This window comes from Ictalurus furcatus, chromosome 18 (genome assembly GCF_023375685.1).
Source record: "Ictalurus furcatus strain D&B chromosome 18, Billie_1.0, whole genome shotgun sequence".
Classification (NCBI taxonomy): Eukaryota; Metazoa; Chordata; class Actinopteri; order Siluriformes; family Ictaluridae; genus Ictalurus; species Ictalurus furcatus.
The window spans coordinates 18,863,306-18,878,622 of record NC_071272.1 but is presented as its reverse complement, the minus strand read 5'-3'; the positions used below and the strand labels follow the sequence as shown (position 1 = coordinate 18,878,622).

Here is a 15,317-nt window from a genome sequence, read left to right as displayed (position 1 = left end):
GAGCATCTCCGAAACGGCAGGTCTTGTGGGGTGTTCCTGGTATGCAGTGGTTAGTACCTACTAAAAGAGGTCCAAGGAAGGACAATCGGTGAACCGGCGACAGGGTCATGGATGCACAAGGCTCACTGGTGTATGGGGAGCGACGGCTAGCACGCTGGTCTGATCCCATAGAACAGCTACTGTAATACAAATTGTTGAAAATGTTAATGCTGGCTATGATAGAAAGGTGTCAGGACACACAGTGCATCACAGCTTGCTGCGTATGGGCATGTAGCTGCAGACTGGTCCACCCCCGAAAGCACCTACAGTGAGTATCAGAACTGGACCATGGAGCAGTGGAAGAAGGTGGCCTGGTGTGATAATCACGTTTTCTTTTACACCGCGTGGACAGCCTGGTGCGTGTGTGTCTCTTACCTGGGGAAGAAATGGCACCAGGATGCACCTTTCAGGTGGCACAGTGGTGCAGCACATAGCACTGCCTCCTCATAGTTCCAGGGTCCTTCGTTCAGTCCTTAGCTTGGGTTGCCATCTGTGTGGAGTTTCATGTATGGGGTTCTTCTGGGTTCTCTGATTTCCTCCCACCTCCCAAAAACATGCAGGTGGAAGGATTGGTGTAATATGGGGTGTATTTATGCTTCATGCCCCCAAGTCCCAGCCCCTTTCATGTTCCCAGTATAAAGAAGTTACTGAAGAAGAAAGAATGTAATATTGATTTTTGTTAGTAATCAATGCGTCCTGCAGATGGCGCTGTTCACTGCATTTATTTTACATAGCAATCCGTATCAGTGTGTTTATAATAAAAAGAATATTATTATTGTTGTTGTTATTACATGTTGGAAATAAATAGTTACAATTTGTTTTTATATGTAAAATTGTTTTGTTTTTTTTGTTTGGCTCTTTTTTCTTATTGAAAAAGAGATTATTGTTTGATCACAAATTAGCGGTTAGCATTTTTGCCTTGCACCTCCAGGGTTGGGGGTTCGATTCCCGCTTACGCCCTGTTTGTGCGGAGTTTGCATGTTCTCCCCATGCTTCGGGGGTTTCCTCCAGGTACTCCAGTTTCCTCCGCCAGTCCAAAGATTGTCCAAAGAGTGTTGTAGGCTGACTGGTGTTTCCAAATTGTCCATCGTGTGTGAGTGTGTGCACGATTGAGCCCTGCGATGGATTGGCACCCCGTCCAGAGTGTCCCCCGCCTTGTGCCCCGAGTCCCCTGGGATAGACTCCAGGCTACCCGTGACCCTGTATAGGATAAGTGGGATGGATGGATGGACTACTGTAGTCCGTTAAATAGCAGGTGATGTGGTTCAGCATTTGATATGGACATAAGACCATTTTAAGACCTGGATTAAAAAACAAACAAACCTTAAAACGGCAGGTTTTAAAAATAAATAAATAAATAAAATCCTTGTTTTTACTATGCAGATCTGGCAACCCTGTAATGACTCATTAGAAAAGTTGGGACATATCTAAATTGCACTAATGTTACTCAGATTAATATTGTGTGATTATATGTACTCAGTTTTCAGTGAGTTAAAATAATGACATAATTAAAGAATATAAATGACATAATGAGGTAAAAAAAAAAAACAACAACAATCAGATCTAGTAGATCTAAAAGAAAGAAGCTTTAATGTTTATTTATTATTAATAAAATATAATAGTAATTTATGATGAAAATATAAAGAATGTGGATAAATAATATAAAATATAGTCTTAAATAGTATAAAAACATATACATGGCTCATTAATTCGGCTGGTTATGTGACCTGATGACTACCAAAAATAAATATATCATTAAATCAAAGTAAAGATGTAGAATAAACAATTAATGATAATTCACTCTGATGTAAATGTTCATTTGAAATGTTTTATATTTTATTTGTACAGTAATGTATTTATACTTAAAATGCAAAAAAATATATATTTACAAGTTTTACAAAATGCAGGATTATATTACATTTATTTCATATAAACAGAAGACCCTGTTCAGAGTTACAAAAATATCCAGAGTGTTGTTTATAAGTTGTTTTTTTTTAATAAAAATGTTTATTGCACCAGTGCAGAGACACAACGCACCAAAAAATAACCTGTACCAGAAATGACCACTAATATCACCATACAGTGTGTGTGTGTGTGTGTGTGTGTGTGTGTGTGTGTGTGTGTGTGTATCTAGGTTAAAAGTGTAATTTTTGAATATTATAATCCCATAATATCCCTGATATTTTATACACTTATATATTTTCTTTACTTGTTCATTAATTTTGGCACCTCAAGCTCCAAATTTTGGAAATATTTTGATATAAATTTATACATATATAAATAGGTTTACAAAAACTTCCAGTTTGGTTTCACGTTCCTGTGTTTATCTGGTAACTTAAAAACAAAACAAAACAAACAAACAAACAAAAAAAACGCCACTGAATATTTATAAATGTATATATTTCCAGTTCTATAGAAGAAACAAAACAACAAAAAACATCATTATAATTTATATATTTCCAGTTAGGTTAGTTTTCTTGTTTTTGATGCTTTCAGAAATGTATTCACATAAATATTATTCTATACAAAAATATTTTAAAATTACAGTGACATATTATAGTGATATAATTACAGTTTTATATTGATATATTTCCAGAGCGAATGGTTCTCTTGTTCAGTTTTTGGCATGCCATGTGATCCTTATGATTTTACAGATCAGTGGTTTGAGACACTGATGTGCTGGAAGACAAGAACACAAAATAAATTGTATTCCTTTATCCTGTGTGCTTCAGGTTCCTGGGTTGTGTTCCAAATCCCAATAAACTTGTGACCTACACCCTATTCCCTACAGTGTAGATGAATGTGCACTATATACTGCACTAACCCAGAGCATTAACTTCTGTTCCCTCTGCATATTAATGAGAGATGTTCGTTCTGCTCTACACTGTTCTACGATGTACAGTTTCGAGTAGAGACCCTGGGCTTCTCCATCAGACTGAGGTCAACTCGGGACAGAGGGACGGAACATCACTAAGTAGTGTACACTACAGGAAGTAATTAGAATGAGTGTTATCCTAATTTGGTGTTGCTGGAGTTTGATCATGTTGTAGTATTATGGGATGTTTGCTACGAGAACTAAAGCTCTTCAGTGAACAGCCGTTTGTAGTGTAGACGTGAAATGGAGATAATGATGATGTACAATTAGAATAAAGTCTAATAAATAAAGTCGTCAGTACAGTTCGCTGAATTGTTGTCCAGTTCATGAGCCGTCAGCGTGTATATAAAGTAAAAATAAAAGAGATGATAGTGAACTAGTGAAGTTTTGCCGTGAACATCACAGCGTGTCTTGTGTCTTTGTCTTTCGTTGTCTTTTCTTTAAAAAGGCAACTCGTGTCGTGGAGTTTTGATGGACGTCCTGTGCGTCGTGTTTGGGATTAGGATCGAAGGTTATAGATGGCGTTTCATATGCAGTGCCAGATGATCAGAGCGGGAAAAAGCACGGTCACACTTCTGACACTGAAACGGCCGGTGACCCGTGTGTTTACGGTAATGACGGGTCAGTTCGTCAGAGCGGGCAAATTTCCATCCACAGCCTTCCCAGTCACAGTGATATGGCTTCTCTCCTGCACACACACACACACACACACACACACACACACACACACACACACACACACGCATAGCATGTATACACAATTATAACATAATTAGTCCTGTAAGAAAGTAATGATGACGATGACGATGTCTCTTACCTGTGTGTGTTCTATGATGTGCTTTCAGGTGTGAGCTCTTAGTGTAGGTTTTCCCACAGCCGGCGTAATCACACGTGTGTGTGGCCATCCTCTTCCTTGGCCACGAGCGTCGCCCACGTTTGGGTTTCGCCTCCTCCCCTGCAGGAGGAACCATTTCTGATAGATCAGGAAGAAGAAGAGGAGAATGTGAGAAGAAAATTAACCATCAGACACTCAGACAAACTGACCAGCTGAAGACTAGAATCGTGTTCCAGAGTTAATCTTATCAACGAAACAACAACAAAAAACAATCAACAAAGCAATGATCAAAGTAATGAGGAAAATCCTGTGAATTATATTTAATGTGTGTGTTACTGATATCATCGAAATGTGATTTTTTTTTTAAATGACATGTTTCTGATCCTGTCCTAAAGACACAATACACCTTTAAACTGGAAACACAAACACTTTTTAATGAAATGTGCACACCCAGAAAAGCTCTTCAAAGGTTCTTTGAATAATTAAGAGATCTTAGTTTCCAAAAAAGGGTTCTAACTGGAACTCCTTCAGCAGCGTTTTTATAGCACAAGTGAACAAAATAGTGTGACTCGATTTATGTATTTTTTTAAAAAAACAAAAGAACCCTAAAGGAACCCATCCAGGTTCCAGTGTGGATCTCAGTTCTGCACGTGATGTTTATCTCCTGCAGCGATGTCTCGCAGAGGAACATCTCCTTATTTACGGCATAATAATTACAGTACAAGTAGAAACAACAATTCTTCATCATTTTTCTGATTATTTTGATTAATTAAAGTAATAAAAAATATCAGAACTCAACCCGGAAAATGTTTATTTTACTGTTTATGTTTTTGTTCACTTGTGACCGTAGCATTGTTTGAAAATTAAGAATTTAAGCTCGGCCCACTGCACAATCACATCATGTCATACATCCCTGAAAAGCTTGTTTCCTGATATATGTGACAGTTTGTGTCGTTATGATTTACATGTCAAATTCCTTTAAACCACATTTTTTAAAAATTTTAAAATCATTTTCCTCAAAATCAGGTTTTTCTTTTTTTTCCTTGTTCATTTCTGTTCCTAATTAGAAAGTTATAACAGTTTTAATTCTAACAACATAAAAACTTCCAAGTACAGAAAATACTAATAAGAATATCAGCAATCCATTGGCAAAGATCAAATGTTGTATCAATCCCCCCCCCAATTTTCTGGTCACCTGCCAGTTCCCTCTCACCAGTCAGTTATCGCCCTATCATACGACCACGTGCTTCTCCGAGACACCTGAAGTCAGCGGATCTTTTTGAATTACTGCTCGTGCTGCGTCACAGGGCAGCGTAACACACTCAGAGGTATCTGCCCTCTGCCGCATGCATGACTACAAGTCACAGATGAAAATGATTGGCAAATGTGATTGACAGGGGAAAGAGCGTGGAACATCCCTCCCACCCAGACAGCATGGCCAATTTTACTCACTTGGCTGCCAGTCTCAGATGGTGATATCTATTGTTTTATTTTGTATAAATTACTCCATTCACCTGTAGTGTTTTTGATCAAAACTGTTTAATCAAACTATTTTACCTTTCAGCCACACAGTAAAACTAATCTGTACGGGCAGCTGTGGTTCAGGTGGTAGAGCGGGTTATCCACTAATCGTAGGGTTGGCGGTTCGATTCCCAGCCCACGTGACTCCACATGCCGAAGTGTCCTTGTTCAAGACACTGAACCCTGAGCTGCTCCCGATGGCAAGCTAGTGCCTTGCATGGCAGCTCTGCTACCATTAGTGTGTGAGTGTGTGTGTGTGAATGGGTGACTGAGACACAGTGTAAAACACTCTGTATAAGTGCTAGACCATTTACCATTACCATAATAGTAACGATTAAAAACTGAGCAAATTGAATTAGAGGACGTTTCATTGAAGCCTTTATGTGAGACAGGTGGTGTGAGAAAGGCGATGTGAGACAGGCGATGTGACTGACCTGAGTACTGCACTGACGCTGCGGCAAACTGGGAATAACCGTGCGATGGATGAAATCCCTGTGGTACAGAGATTGAGGGATGAGCCAACACCTTAGAGAGAGGGGGAGACAGAAAGAGAGAGTGAGACAGGTATGAACACAGAGTCATATCCTGAATTTCACTCAGGAACTATTAATATTGTTGTGAAGATTGCAATTTTATAAATGACACTAAAACCAGCTGTGATAATAATGTGTGTGGAATTCTCGGTCATTTCATCGGATTATTAACCGGCAGTTCACAGCGACGGTGTTTTAGATTTCCTCTAACAGAAATGCGTTTGATGAAAAACCAACAGGCCGTGTTTATCCCACTCTCGACCAATCAGAGAGAAGCGAGGAGTCGCGCTGGCTGTGCTTTCCATGCAAAGATTTTTCACCAATCTGTGAATTCCTTCCAAATGAACTGTTTACGTGGATCCTAAACTGGACACTGTATGAAAGCTGTGTTTATCTGAGTGCTACACGTAATCCGAAGTTTAACAAGGTTTAGTGTCAACCATAACAAGAAGCGTGTGAGTCCTGTCGGCGTGTTCGGCTTCTTTAATCACACTTCTTGTGGTTTTAATGATTTTTAAATGATTTCCATCTCAGCGAAACAGCATCCGAGTGTGAGGAGTCTGAAGGATAGATTGTGAGCGCAGTAAAGTGGCTCAGCATTTCATATTTGCCTGAGATTCAGGATTCAGGAGCTCTGGTTGTTGAAACATAAAATTATCCATATCATTATCTATTGAATTATCCGTATAATCCATACAGGAGCTTTTTGTGAATGTTACGGCCAAAAATGCTTGATTTTGCTCCGCTTTTTTTAAAGTTTGTTGTTGCTGAAAACTACGAGAATTGGCGAAATTGCAATTGCAAGAAATTGTTTCGCACAGTTTCACAGGGGTGTTTGTTGGTGATGTAAATGAGACCTTTTCGATGTACGCACATTCGACGAATGTGAATGGAAGGAGGATTTGGCTGAATGCACGTAGTGATGACGTCACACGGCGCGTCTCGGACCAAATCTGCTGAAACTCTGCTGCAATTTCAAAGTTTCAAAGAGTTTCCTTGACTCTGCAAAATCCTAGAGGGACTGACTATTATAACATCAAACGCCAGTGTTTGGGAATAACCTTTAAACTCTTATTTAGCTCAAAATGTTAAGTTAACACAAATCCAACCTGGCAATAATTTTAAACCGATTAAAAATCATGTAACATGAATTGTTTTTCTCACACAGGATTTGCGATCCGGACACTGCTGCAAATTCTGCTGGTGAGCGTAATCAAACATGAAGGTTTACACAGCTATTATTCTCCTATTTAATGGCTTATTAAAAAGACATTAACCCACCTCATTCAATCTGATACCAATTTCATTCAGATTGGACCCTATTGGTTTACTCTACTCTGATTGATGTGTATATATGCTGGGTTTTTTTTTTTAAATTCCAATTGAGTTTGAGTATCTCAGCATTGTTAATAGATTATGTGAAACCAGTGAACAAAATGAAAAAGATATAATGTGAAGAAAAAATGTGAAAACAGCTTTAATTGAATATATTCTCATTTCCATGTTCATCACGATGTCTCTATTATTTCAATTTCTGCTCTTTATATGTAAATATGTGCAGAAACGCAACTCTGGGATGAGGGGTGTGATAAAGAAGGGAGTGTGAGGTTAGAGCTGTGTGTTTACCTGTGCAGGTGTGTGATGCTCTTCCGGTGAGAGGGAGGAAGAGGACGTGGAGGCCTGGACTTCCTGTTTAATTCTGTGGCACATGAACAAAGCCGGCGACGGTTCTGACGCAGCCATGTTCTCACTCTCACCGCACGACGACGTGTTTGTTTGGACATTCGTCGTTTGAACCACAAATTTCCCGTGTAGGTTCACATTAGTGTCAGTATTAGCATTTGCAGTAATGCTAATGTTGGCGGTAAGTGGCTGAAGGTAGGTAGGGTCTAGATCAGGCCTCATGAGCTCGGCGACGAATCCACCGCTCGGAGAAACGTCACTGATGTCCGGCACATATGACATGTGATAGCATGGATAGGCAGATGATGTCATTTCCTGTGGAGGCGGCCGACCCTGCTGCTGCTGCTGCTGCTGCTGCTGTTGCAGTTGCAGCTGTTGCTGTTGTTGCTGCTGCATGATGCTGTTGGAGAGGATGAAGTCGTAGTCGAGCAGTTCAAATTCCTCTGGCTCTTTTTTAGTCATGACGTTGTCAAAGTTCTTCGGATGAGACATTTCCTCCTTCCATCTCTTAGCCCGAACACATGCACATACGCATACATAAATAGAGAGAAAGAAATAAATAAGGACAATATAAGGACATGAAATGCTACACATATACACACATACACACACACACATTTCATTTGTTAAAAAGATGAAGATATTTAAATATAAAATGTTCGTGATCTCATATTTACACCGAACGTAAACATGTTGAGACGCTTCTCAGACTTTTAAACTTGTTTCTGAAAGATTAAAAGCTCAGGCCCTAATTAACTGACAGTTTTTGACTTGCAAAATTCCTCCATATTTGTGTGTGTGTGTGTGTGTGTGTGTGCGTGCGTGTGTGCGTGCGTGCGTGTGTGTGCGTGTCTGTGTGTGAGTGATTCTGCTTAATCACACACGGTGAGAAATGCATTTTTATACAGTAACTTTATTTGGTTGGGTTTAATTTCAGTCTTTTACACGTGTTGTCATGTGTTTTATTTCCTACAGTGCAACTACATTTTATTCACGTGTTATTACCCTGTTATAACACATTTGTACAGTAAGGGGCCCTTTAGTGAGGATATGTAAAAATGTAATGGAGTTGTGAGAGAAACACTGGTCAGCTTGTTGCTTTTACTTTAAAATGGAAAGCGTGACAGAGTGTGAGTAAGAGAGAGAGAGAGAGAGAGACGGAGCGATAGACAGAGCGAGAGGACGAGAGAGAGAGACGGAGAGAGAGAAAGATTACTATTTCTTAGTCAAAACCACTTTGGCATTGATGCCAATAAAACTCACTGCATTGAATTGAAAGAGAGAGAGAGAGAGAGAGAGAGAGAGAGAGAGAGGTAGACTGAACTATAGACAGACAGGTGTGAGAGTGAGACAGAAACAGGCCTGAGTCTATTATAATAACAAATCAGTCAAAAACAGAGTGAAGTAGTAACTGATCTTTTACTGAAACAGACTTACAGCAGTATTAAACTCAAACCTCACAGAGTCACATCATTCGTAAATATATTTTGTATTTAACAAGTTACTTAATTATTAAATAAATATTCAAATGAAATGAATTCAAATAAACGAGCAGGAATAATTAGTGCAGGCATTATACTGTAACTTAATAACTGTACATTTTTCTTATTATATCTCTTTAAACACACCAGTGTTACTACTGACCACTAAACCGGACTGTCCTCCAACAGCCAATCAGAAACCGAGCCTTTCTCTCAGCTTCTCGTCTCATTCACTTTCATTTTTCACCACAGTGTCGTGTGCTGTGTGTGGAATCATGTGGTGTTATGAGCTGCTGTTCATCTCATTAACACTTTCATAATTAAATACAGTTTATTATTACAACGGCGTAATTACAACAACATACACAGGGACTTGTAAGGTGGACGCTCCACATGCACTGATTAACGTCTTATCGTTGACGGAATGAGTCTTCAGTGTCAGTGCTTTGTAACAGTCAGAGTTATGTTCTCCTACATGGGGAGGTCTTCAGGACAGGGAAGTTGACACTTTTTCTTAACATGACAAGCTGCAGCTTTTTTTTTCCAAAATATTATGAGGCAACTTGCGGAGTTTTTTTTGTGCTTTTTTTCGTGGAAAACTACACGAATTGGCGAAATTGCAATTGCACAAAATTGTTTTGCACTTTGTTGGTAAATGAGAGTTTTTAGCTGTACTCATGTTCAACGCACGTGAATTGAAGGCGGATTTGGCTGAATGCCCGTTGTGATGATATCACATGAAGTGTCTTGGCCCAAATCTGTGGAAAATCTGCGGTAATTTTGAAACATTGCAAGCTCCTCCGAATATTGCAGAGTTTGCTTGATTTTGCGTTAATTTCTGCTTTCGGAAATTTGTGAAATACTGGAGGGACTGCATTATTATATAATCATATTATATAATTACAGTATATAATCTTTTTATATACATATATACAGTGCCCTCCACTAATATTGGCATCCTTGGTAAATAAAATTGTCTTTATAGTTTAACCTTTTGATCTTTTGTTCAGTAAATTCACAAAAATACAAAAACACAGGTTTATCAAAAAAACATATATTTGTTAAATATAGGTGTGCAACACTTATTGGCACCCTTTTAATCAATACCTCCCTTTGACAAGATAACAGCCTTGAGTCTTCTCCTATAATGCCTGATGAGGTTGGCGAATACATGGCAAGGGATCTGAGACCCTTCCTCCATACAGAATCTCTCCAGGTCCTTCACATTTCGAGATCCATGCTGGTGGACTCTCCTCTTCAGTTCTCCCCACAGGTTTTCTATGGGTTTGAAGTCAGGGGACTGGGGTGGGCATGGCAGGACCTTGATTTTGTGGTCAGTAAACCATTCTTGTGTTGATTTTGATGTATGTTTTGGATCAATGTCCTTGCTGGAATATCCAACCACGGCCCATTTTAAGCTTTCTGACAGATACAGTCAGTTTTTCATTTAATATCTGTTGATATTTGATAGAGTCCATGATGCCATGTATCCTAACAAAATGTCCAGGTCCTCTGGCTGAAAAACAACCCCAAAACATTAAAGAGCCGCCACCATATTTAACCATGGGCATGAGGTACTTTTCCATATGGCTACCTCTCTGCGTGCGCCAAAACCTCCTCTGGTGTTTATTGCCAAAAAGCTCTACTTTGGTTTCATCTGACTATAGAACCTTGAATACGCTTGAGTTTGTTTTTGGATGAGAGTAGAGGCTTTTTTCTTGAAACCCTTCCAGCTTGTGGTGATGTAGGTGACTTCGGATTGTAGTTTTGGAGACTTTCTGACCCCAAGATGCAACTAACTTCTGCAATTCTTCAGCTGTGATCCTTGGAGATTTTTTGGCCGCTCGAACCATCCTCTTCGCAGTGAGCTGAGACAATTTAGACACACGTCCTCTTCCAGGTTGATTCATAACATTTCCAGTTGACTGGAACGTCTTAATTATTGTCCTGATGGTGGAAATGGGCATTTTCAATGCTTGTGCTATTTTCTTAGAGCCACTTCCTATTTTGTGAAGCTCAACAACCTTTTGCCGTACATCACAACTATATTCCTTGGTCTAACCCACTGTTATGAATGACTAAGGGAATTTGGCCTATGTGTTACCTCATATTTATACCCCTGTAAAATAGGAAGTCATGCTTGAACAATTTCCTGTTCCTAGTCACCCAGGTGTGGTAAATAAACTTAAAATATCAATGGGAATATACTTCAAATATATGAATTCATAGGGGTGCCAATAATTGTTGCACACCTATCTTTAACAAAGATTTATTTTTGATAAACCTGTGTTGCAATTGTTTGAAAGCCATGAGAGCAGAGCATTTTTGTGAATTTTTTAAACAAAAGATAAAAAGGTTAAACAATAAAGACAATTTTTCCCAACCTTCCTTGCTAAATAAAATAATATTTTACAGCGGTCCTCTTGGCTAAATAGTAAAGCAAGCGGAACTAAATATTGTCCAGAAATAATACTAATTATTCACACTAATTTCATTCTCAGTAGCTGATTTGAATGAGTTTATAACAGTGTAATAACTGAGTCAGAATGAATAGTTAATAAGAGAATGGAGTAAACTGGGGCGTACTGTGTTAATACACACACACACACACACACACACACACACACACAATGTGTGTAACACCACAAAATGTGTTGCATACTTTGCATATTATATTATTAGCACATTTTAGTGCACTACATCCTGAGCAACAATAACCTGGTAATGTTTTAGATTCAAATTCCCTTCCTTAATATTATGTGCTGTTTTATTTACTTTCCAACAAATCCACCCTGCATGATATTCATATTAATCTTTATAATTATCTTCAATGGAGGGCAAGATTTATTCTGGAGTTTTTAGTTTAAACTTCCTTCTTGATCATGTTGCTCTAGTTTCGCGTTCGTTAATGATTTCTTATGTTAGCCACAATGCCATACACCTGCTGATTGTGGTGCAGTGGGATTTAGCCCTTGCTTCATCTCTACCTAAAGAGAGCGATACAGCGGCTCTTTAGTCCTTTAGTCTGTGCATCTCTCTCACCTCCTCATCTGTACACTCTGTTCAAACAGATCAGCTTCAACGTTCATGCTAATACCCCCATCAACAGCATCATGCTCCTCGTCTCATAGACCACTAACAAGCCAAAGCGAGTCTCTGCCGTAACTCAGCTCAACTGTGTTGTATAGCTACGTTACATTCCGGGAATTTAAGTCTAGCGTCTGGTGTCTTCACAACCTTCTGACTGGATTTCTCTTTAATATAATGTTGAACATAGAAATGGAAATGGTGAGGCTTTTCTTTTTTATGAGATAAGAGTGAAACCTGATTGTTATCCTTAATGTTTGAGATCACTGAACATTTTTCTCCCATTAAATGACACTGTAATTGAAGCACTCAGCCTCTAATGGTTGGTGAGGAAAATACCTCTACAAGCAGCAAATTAACACCAGAATCACTAAACACATCAGAACTATTTCAATATATATATATGAATATGAACTATTTCAATATGAACAGGTTTAATGTGTTTCAAACTGGAGGTTTCCTTTTCACTTCAGCATTAATACACCATTCATCATGGTAAAATAAACTAGATATGCCAAATAATGTTCATTTCATCTACGAATCCCAAGATCTCCACAACGACCAATATGAACGCTGTAATTAATATGGTTGGGGGTGAAGTAGAATTGTTTTGTAGAATGGTTTTAGTACATGATCTCATGAAAATCTCGTACGAATTCGAATGAAAGTAATGTAGTCATAATCATTCAATTTTGAACAAATTACGTTGTAAGAAAAGGCACAACCTTTAACCCCACCTTAACCCCACCCTAACCCTGCCCTGAATCCACCCTGCCTCTGCCATAACCCCACCTTGATTCTGCCCTCATCCTGCCCTAAACTCTGCCTCCTCTAAACTATGCCTTTTCATACAATTTGTCCAAAATCATACGAATTGGTAGGCTGTAGATGTTTACACCGTGAGAGCGTGTTGGTGCAACCGGCTTGAGTTCAGTTTATTATCAAGATTTAGTAACATGCTCTTTTTAGTCATAAATTGAACAACGACTGCACTCTTATAGGCTATAAAAAGTTTTGAAAAATCTAGAACTATAAAGGGTTCCTCTGTGTGTCCTTCTGGGGAAACCTGAGAACCTTACGTCAGAGGATTTCCCTAGCAAAAAGTCCTCAGAGTACAAACCCTTTAGGAAACTCAGAACCTTGAACTATCCAAAGACACATATACACCACTGCTCATTACTGTCCGCTATATAATAAATAATAAACGATTATTACACTCTCAGCAAAAAAACGGATAATACAATGTACCTGTACTTGTCGCTGGGGTAGTAACCTCAAAACATACACGTGTGTAGCTGTTAGCTAGAAAGGTGCATGTAGTGTATATCTGAAAGCTAAAAAACTCTTTATGATCCAATTATGTACCTTAAATCTTTTTAAAGAGCACTATATACACACTTCCTGGTGAAAAATACACATGAAAGGTTTACAAAAAATAAGGCTTCCACCCCAGTGACAAGCAAAGGTGCAGGTTAGTACTGTAATGATGACTGTATATAATGAATAAACATAATTATTACTGTATATAAGCTGTAATGAATAAACAGACAGTATTATTACAGTATATAATAAATCAAGGGATTAGGGAAATAAATGTAGTGAAGCTGTAATAATGACTGCAGTGGATAATACATATAGAGTTGATCGAAGTTTACTGACCGGCTCAGCAGCTCCGGTGGAGGTGGAGAAGGTGGAGATGGAGGGCAGGAGCGCGCGCCTCAGCGCCATAACATCCACATCTGTCGGAGGCTGCCTAAAACACACAGGAGATTAAAAAAAGGAAATATATATATATATATATATATATCATGGAGTGTAAATCCTCAGAAAAAGTACTTTAGAAAAAAAAGAAAAGCACCCAAATCTCTCTCTCTCTCTCTCTCTCTCGCTCTCACTTTCTCTCTATCTCTGTCCAAGTGAGGAAAAGTGAAAGTGTTCCGTGAATAATTAGGATACGAACCTCATTAATGGAAAAGTACAGGTGTTCACACGCTAAAGAAATCCCAGAAGATAAATTCCTTGATTATAAAATCCACAAGAAAAGTTCTGCTCAGTCCCAAACGCGTTAAACTCCGGTACGCTTCATCCCGCCCGCGCGTGCGCGTGCGTGTGTGTGTGTGTGTGTGTAAACTGTATATGCGTGTGTACAGGGGGATTAACGGGTCCCTGTCTGTACCGGTGGAGTGTTATTAAACTCGCTCGCGCTTTCTGAGGCTCTCCGGCTTTTCTTCCGCTTCTTAAAGCCCGGACACGCCCCACCGTCGCGCGGCAACCGATCCGAAAAAAATAGAAAACAACACACCACTAGTGCGCGTGCGAGCGTGAGCGTGTGCGTGACGTCAAAAGGGAGAAGCCCGGGCATCAGGCCAATGAAGAGGCAGAGCGCGTGTTGTGTGTGTGTGTGTGTGTGTGTGTGTGTGTGATAGCAACGAGACACGTTTTGAAATGTTTTTTATTTGATTTATTGAAACAAATGATATATGTATATCCTGTATTACATTTACAACCATAATGATTTACAATCCATAATTTTTGGCATCCTTCAAATAAAACCAGCAATTATGTTATGAGTTAAGCTTCAGTCTTCAACAGGGCCACGCTGTACAGTTCTCTCTCTCTCTCTCTCTCTCTCTCTATATATATATATGTGTGTGTGTATATATATATATATATATATATATATATATATATATGTGTGTGTGTGTGTGTGTGTGTGTGTGTGTGTATATATGTATATATATATATATATATATATATATATATATATATATATATATATATATATATATATAATTTTTTCAAAACTTGAAATGTTTTCTTAAGTTTAGGATTTTTTTTAAAAACAAAGCTGCAAAATTATTGGCACCCCCTGCAGCTACATCAGGACCTGAAGCCTCTCATGGAGAGCACTGAGCACTGATCTTCTTCCTGTGATGTCTTGGTTGGAGACGTGGAGAAGATGTCTGTTCACTTGTCCATGCTGAACATTTTTAATCCTTAAAGGTAAACACATTTCTAGGTGATTGTACCACCCCAGCGACAAGGAAAAGTATAGTTAGTGCACTGTTTTCTGCTTTCTGAGCGTGATGATTACACTATATATTTTAAATATTTGTTTAAGTGCTTGATTGAGGTCACGGTGACTTCGTGGTTTGCACATTTCTCTTGCACCTCCAGGGTTGGGGATTCGAATCCCGCCTCTGCCCTATATTTGCGGAGTTTGAATGTTCTCCCCATGCTTTGCTGATTTCCTCCAGGTACTC

General features: G+C 38.9%; 1 protein-coding gene across 4 annotated transcripts; it reads right to left on the bottom strand.

Annotated features, from left to right (window-relative positions):
* Positions 1 to 1,043: 1,043 nt before the first annotated feature.
* klf4 (Kruppel-like factor 4) lies at positions 1,044 to 14,301 on the bottom strand. Of its 4 annotated transcripts, none has more exons than XM_053649464.1 (6): positions 14,015 to 14,301; positions 13,714 to 13,807; positions 7,430 to 7,993; positions 5,705 to 5,795; positions 3,732 to 3,887; positions 1,044 to 3,602 (listed from the first exon to the last, which is right to left on the bottom strand). In XM_053649464.1, exons 1-6 carry the CDS (start codon positions 14,017 to 14,019, stop codon positions 3,427 to 3,429), a joined length of 1,086 nt encoding a protein of 361 aa, XP_053505439.1. In that variant the 5' UTR covers positions 14,020 to 14,301; the 3' UTR covers positions 1,044 to 3,426. The 4 variants fall into 4 exon arrangements, with proteins under 4 accessions (XP_053505439.1, XP_053505440.1, XP_053505441.1 ...); XM_053649465.1 differs by having other exon boundaries at positions 13,714 to 13,803; XM_053649466.1 differs by lacking the exon at positions 14,015 to 14,301 and having other exon boundaries at positions 7,430 to 7,991; positions 13,714 to 13,802.
* Positions 14,302 to 15,317: the final 1,016 nt, after the last annotated feature.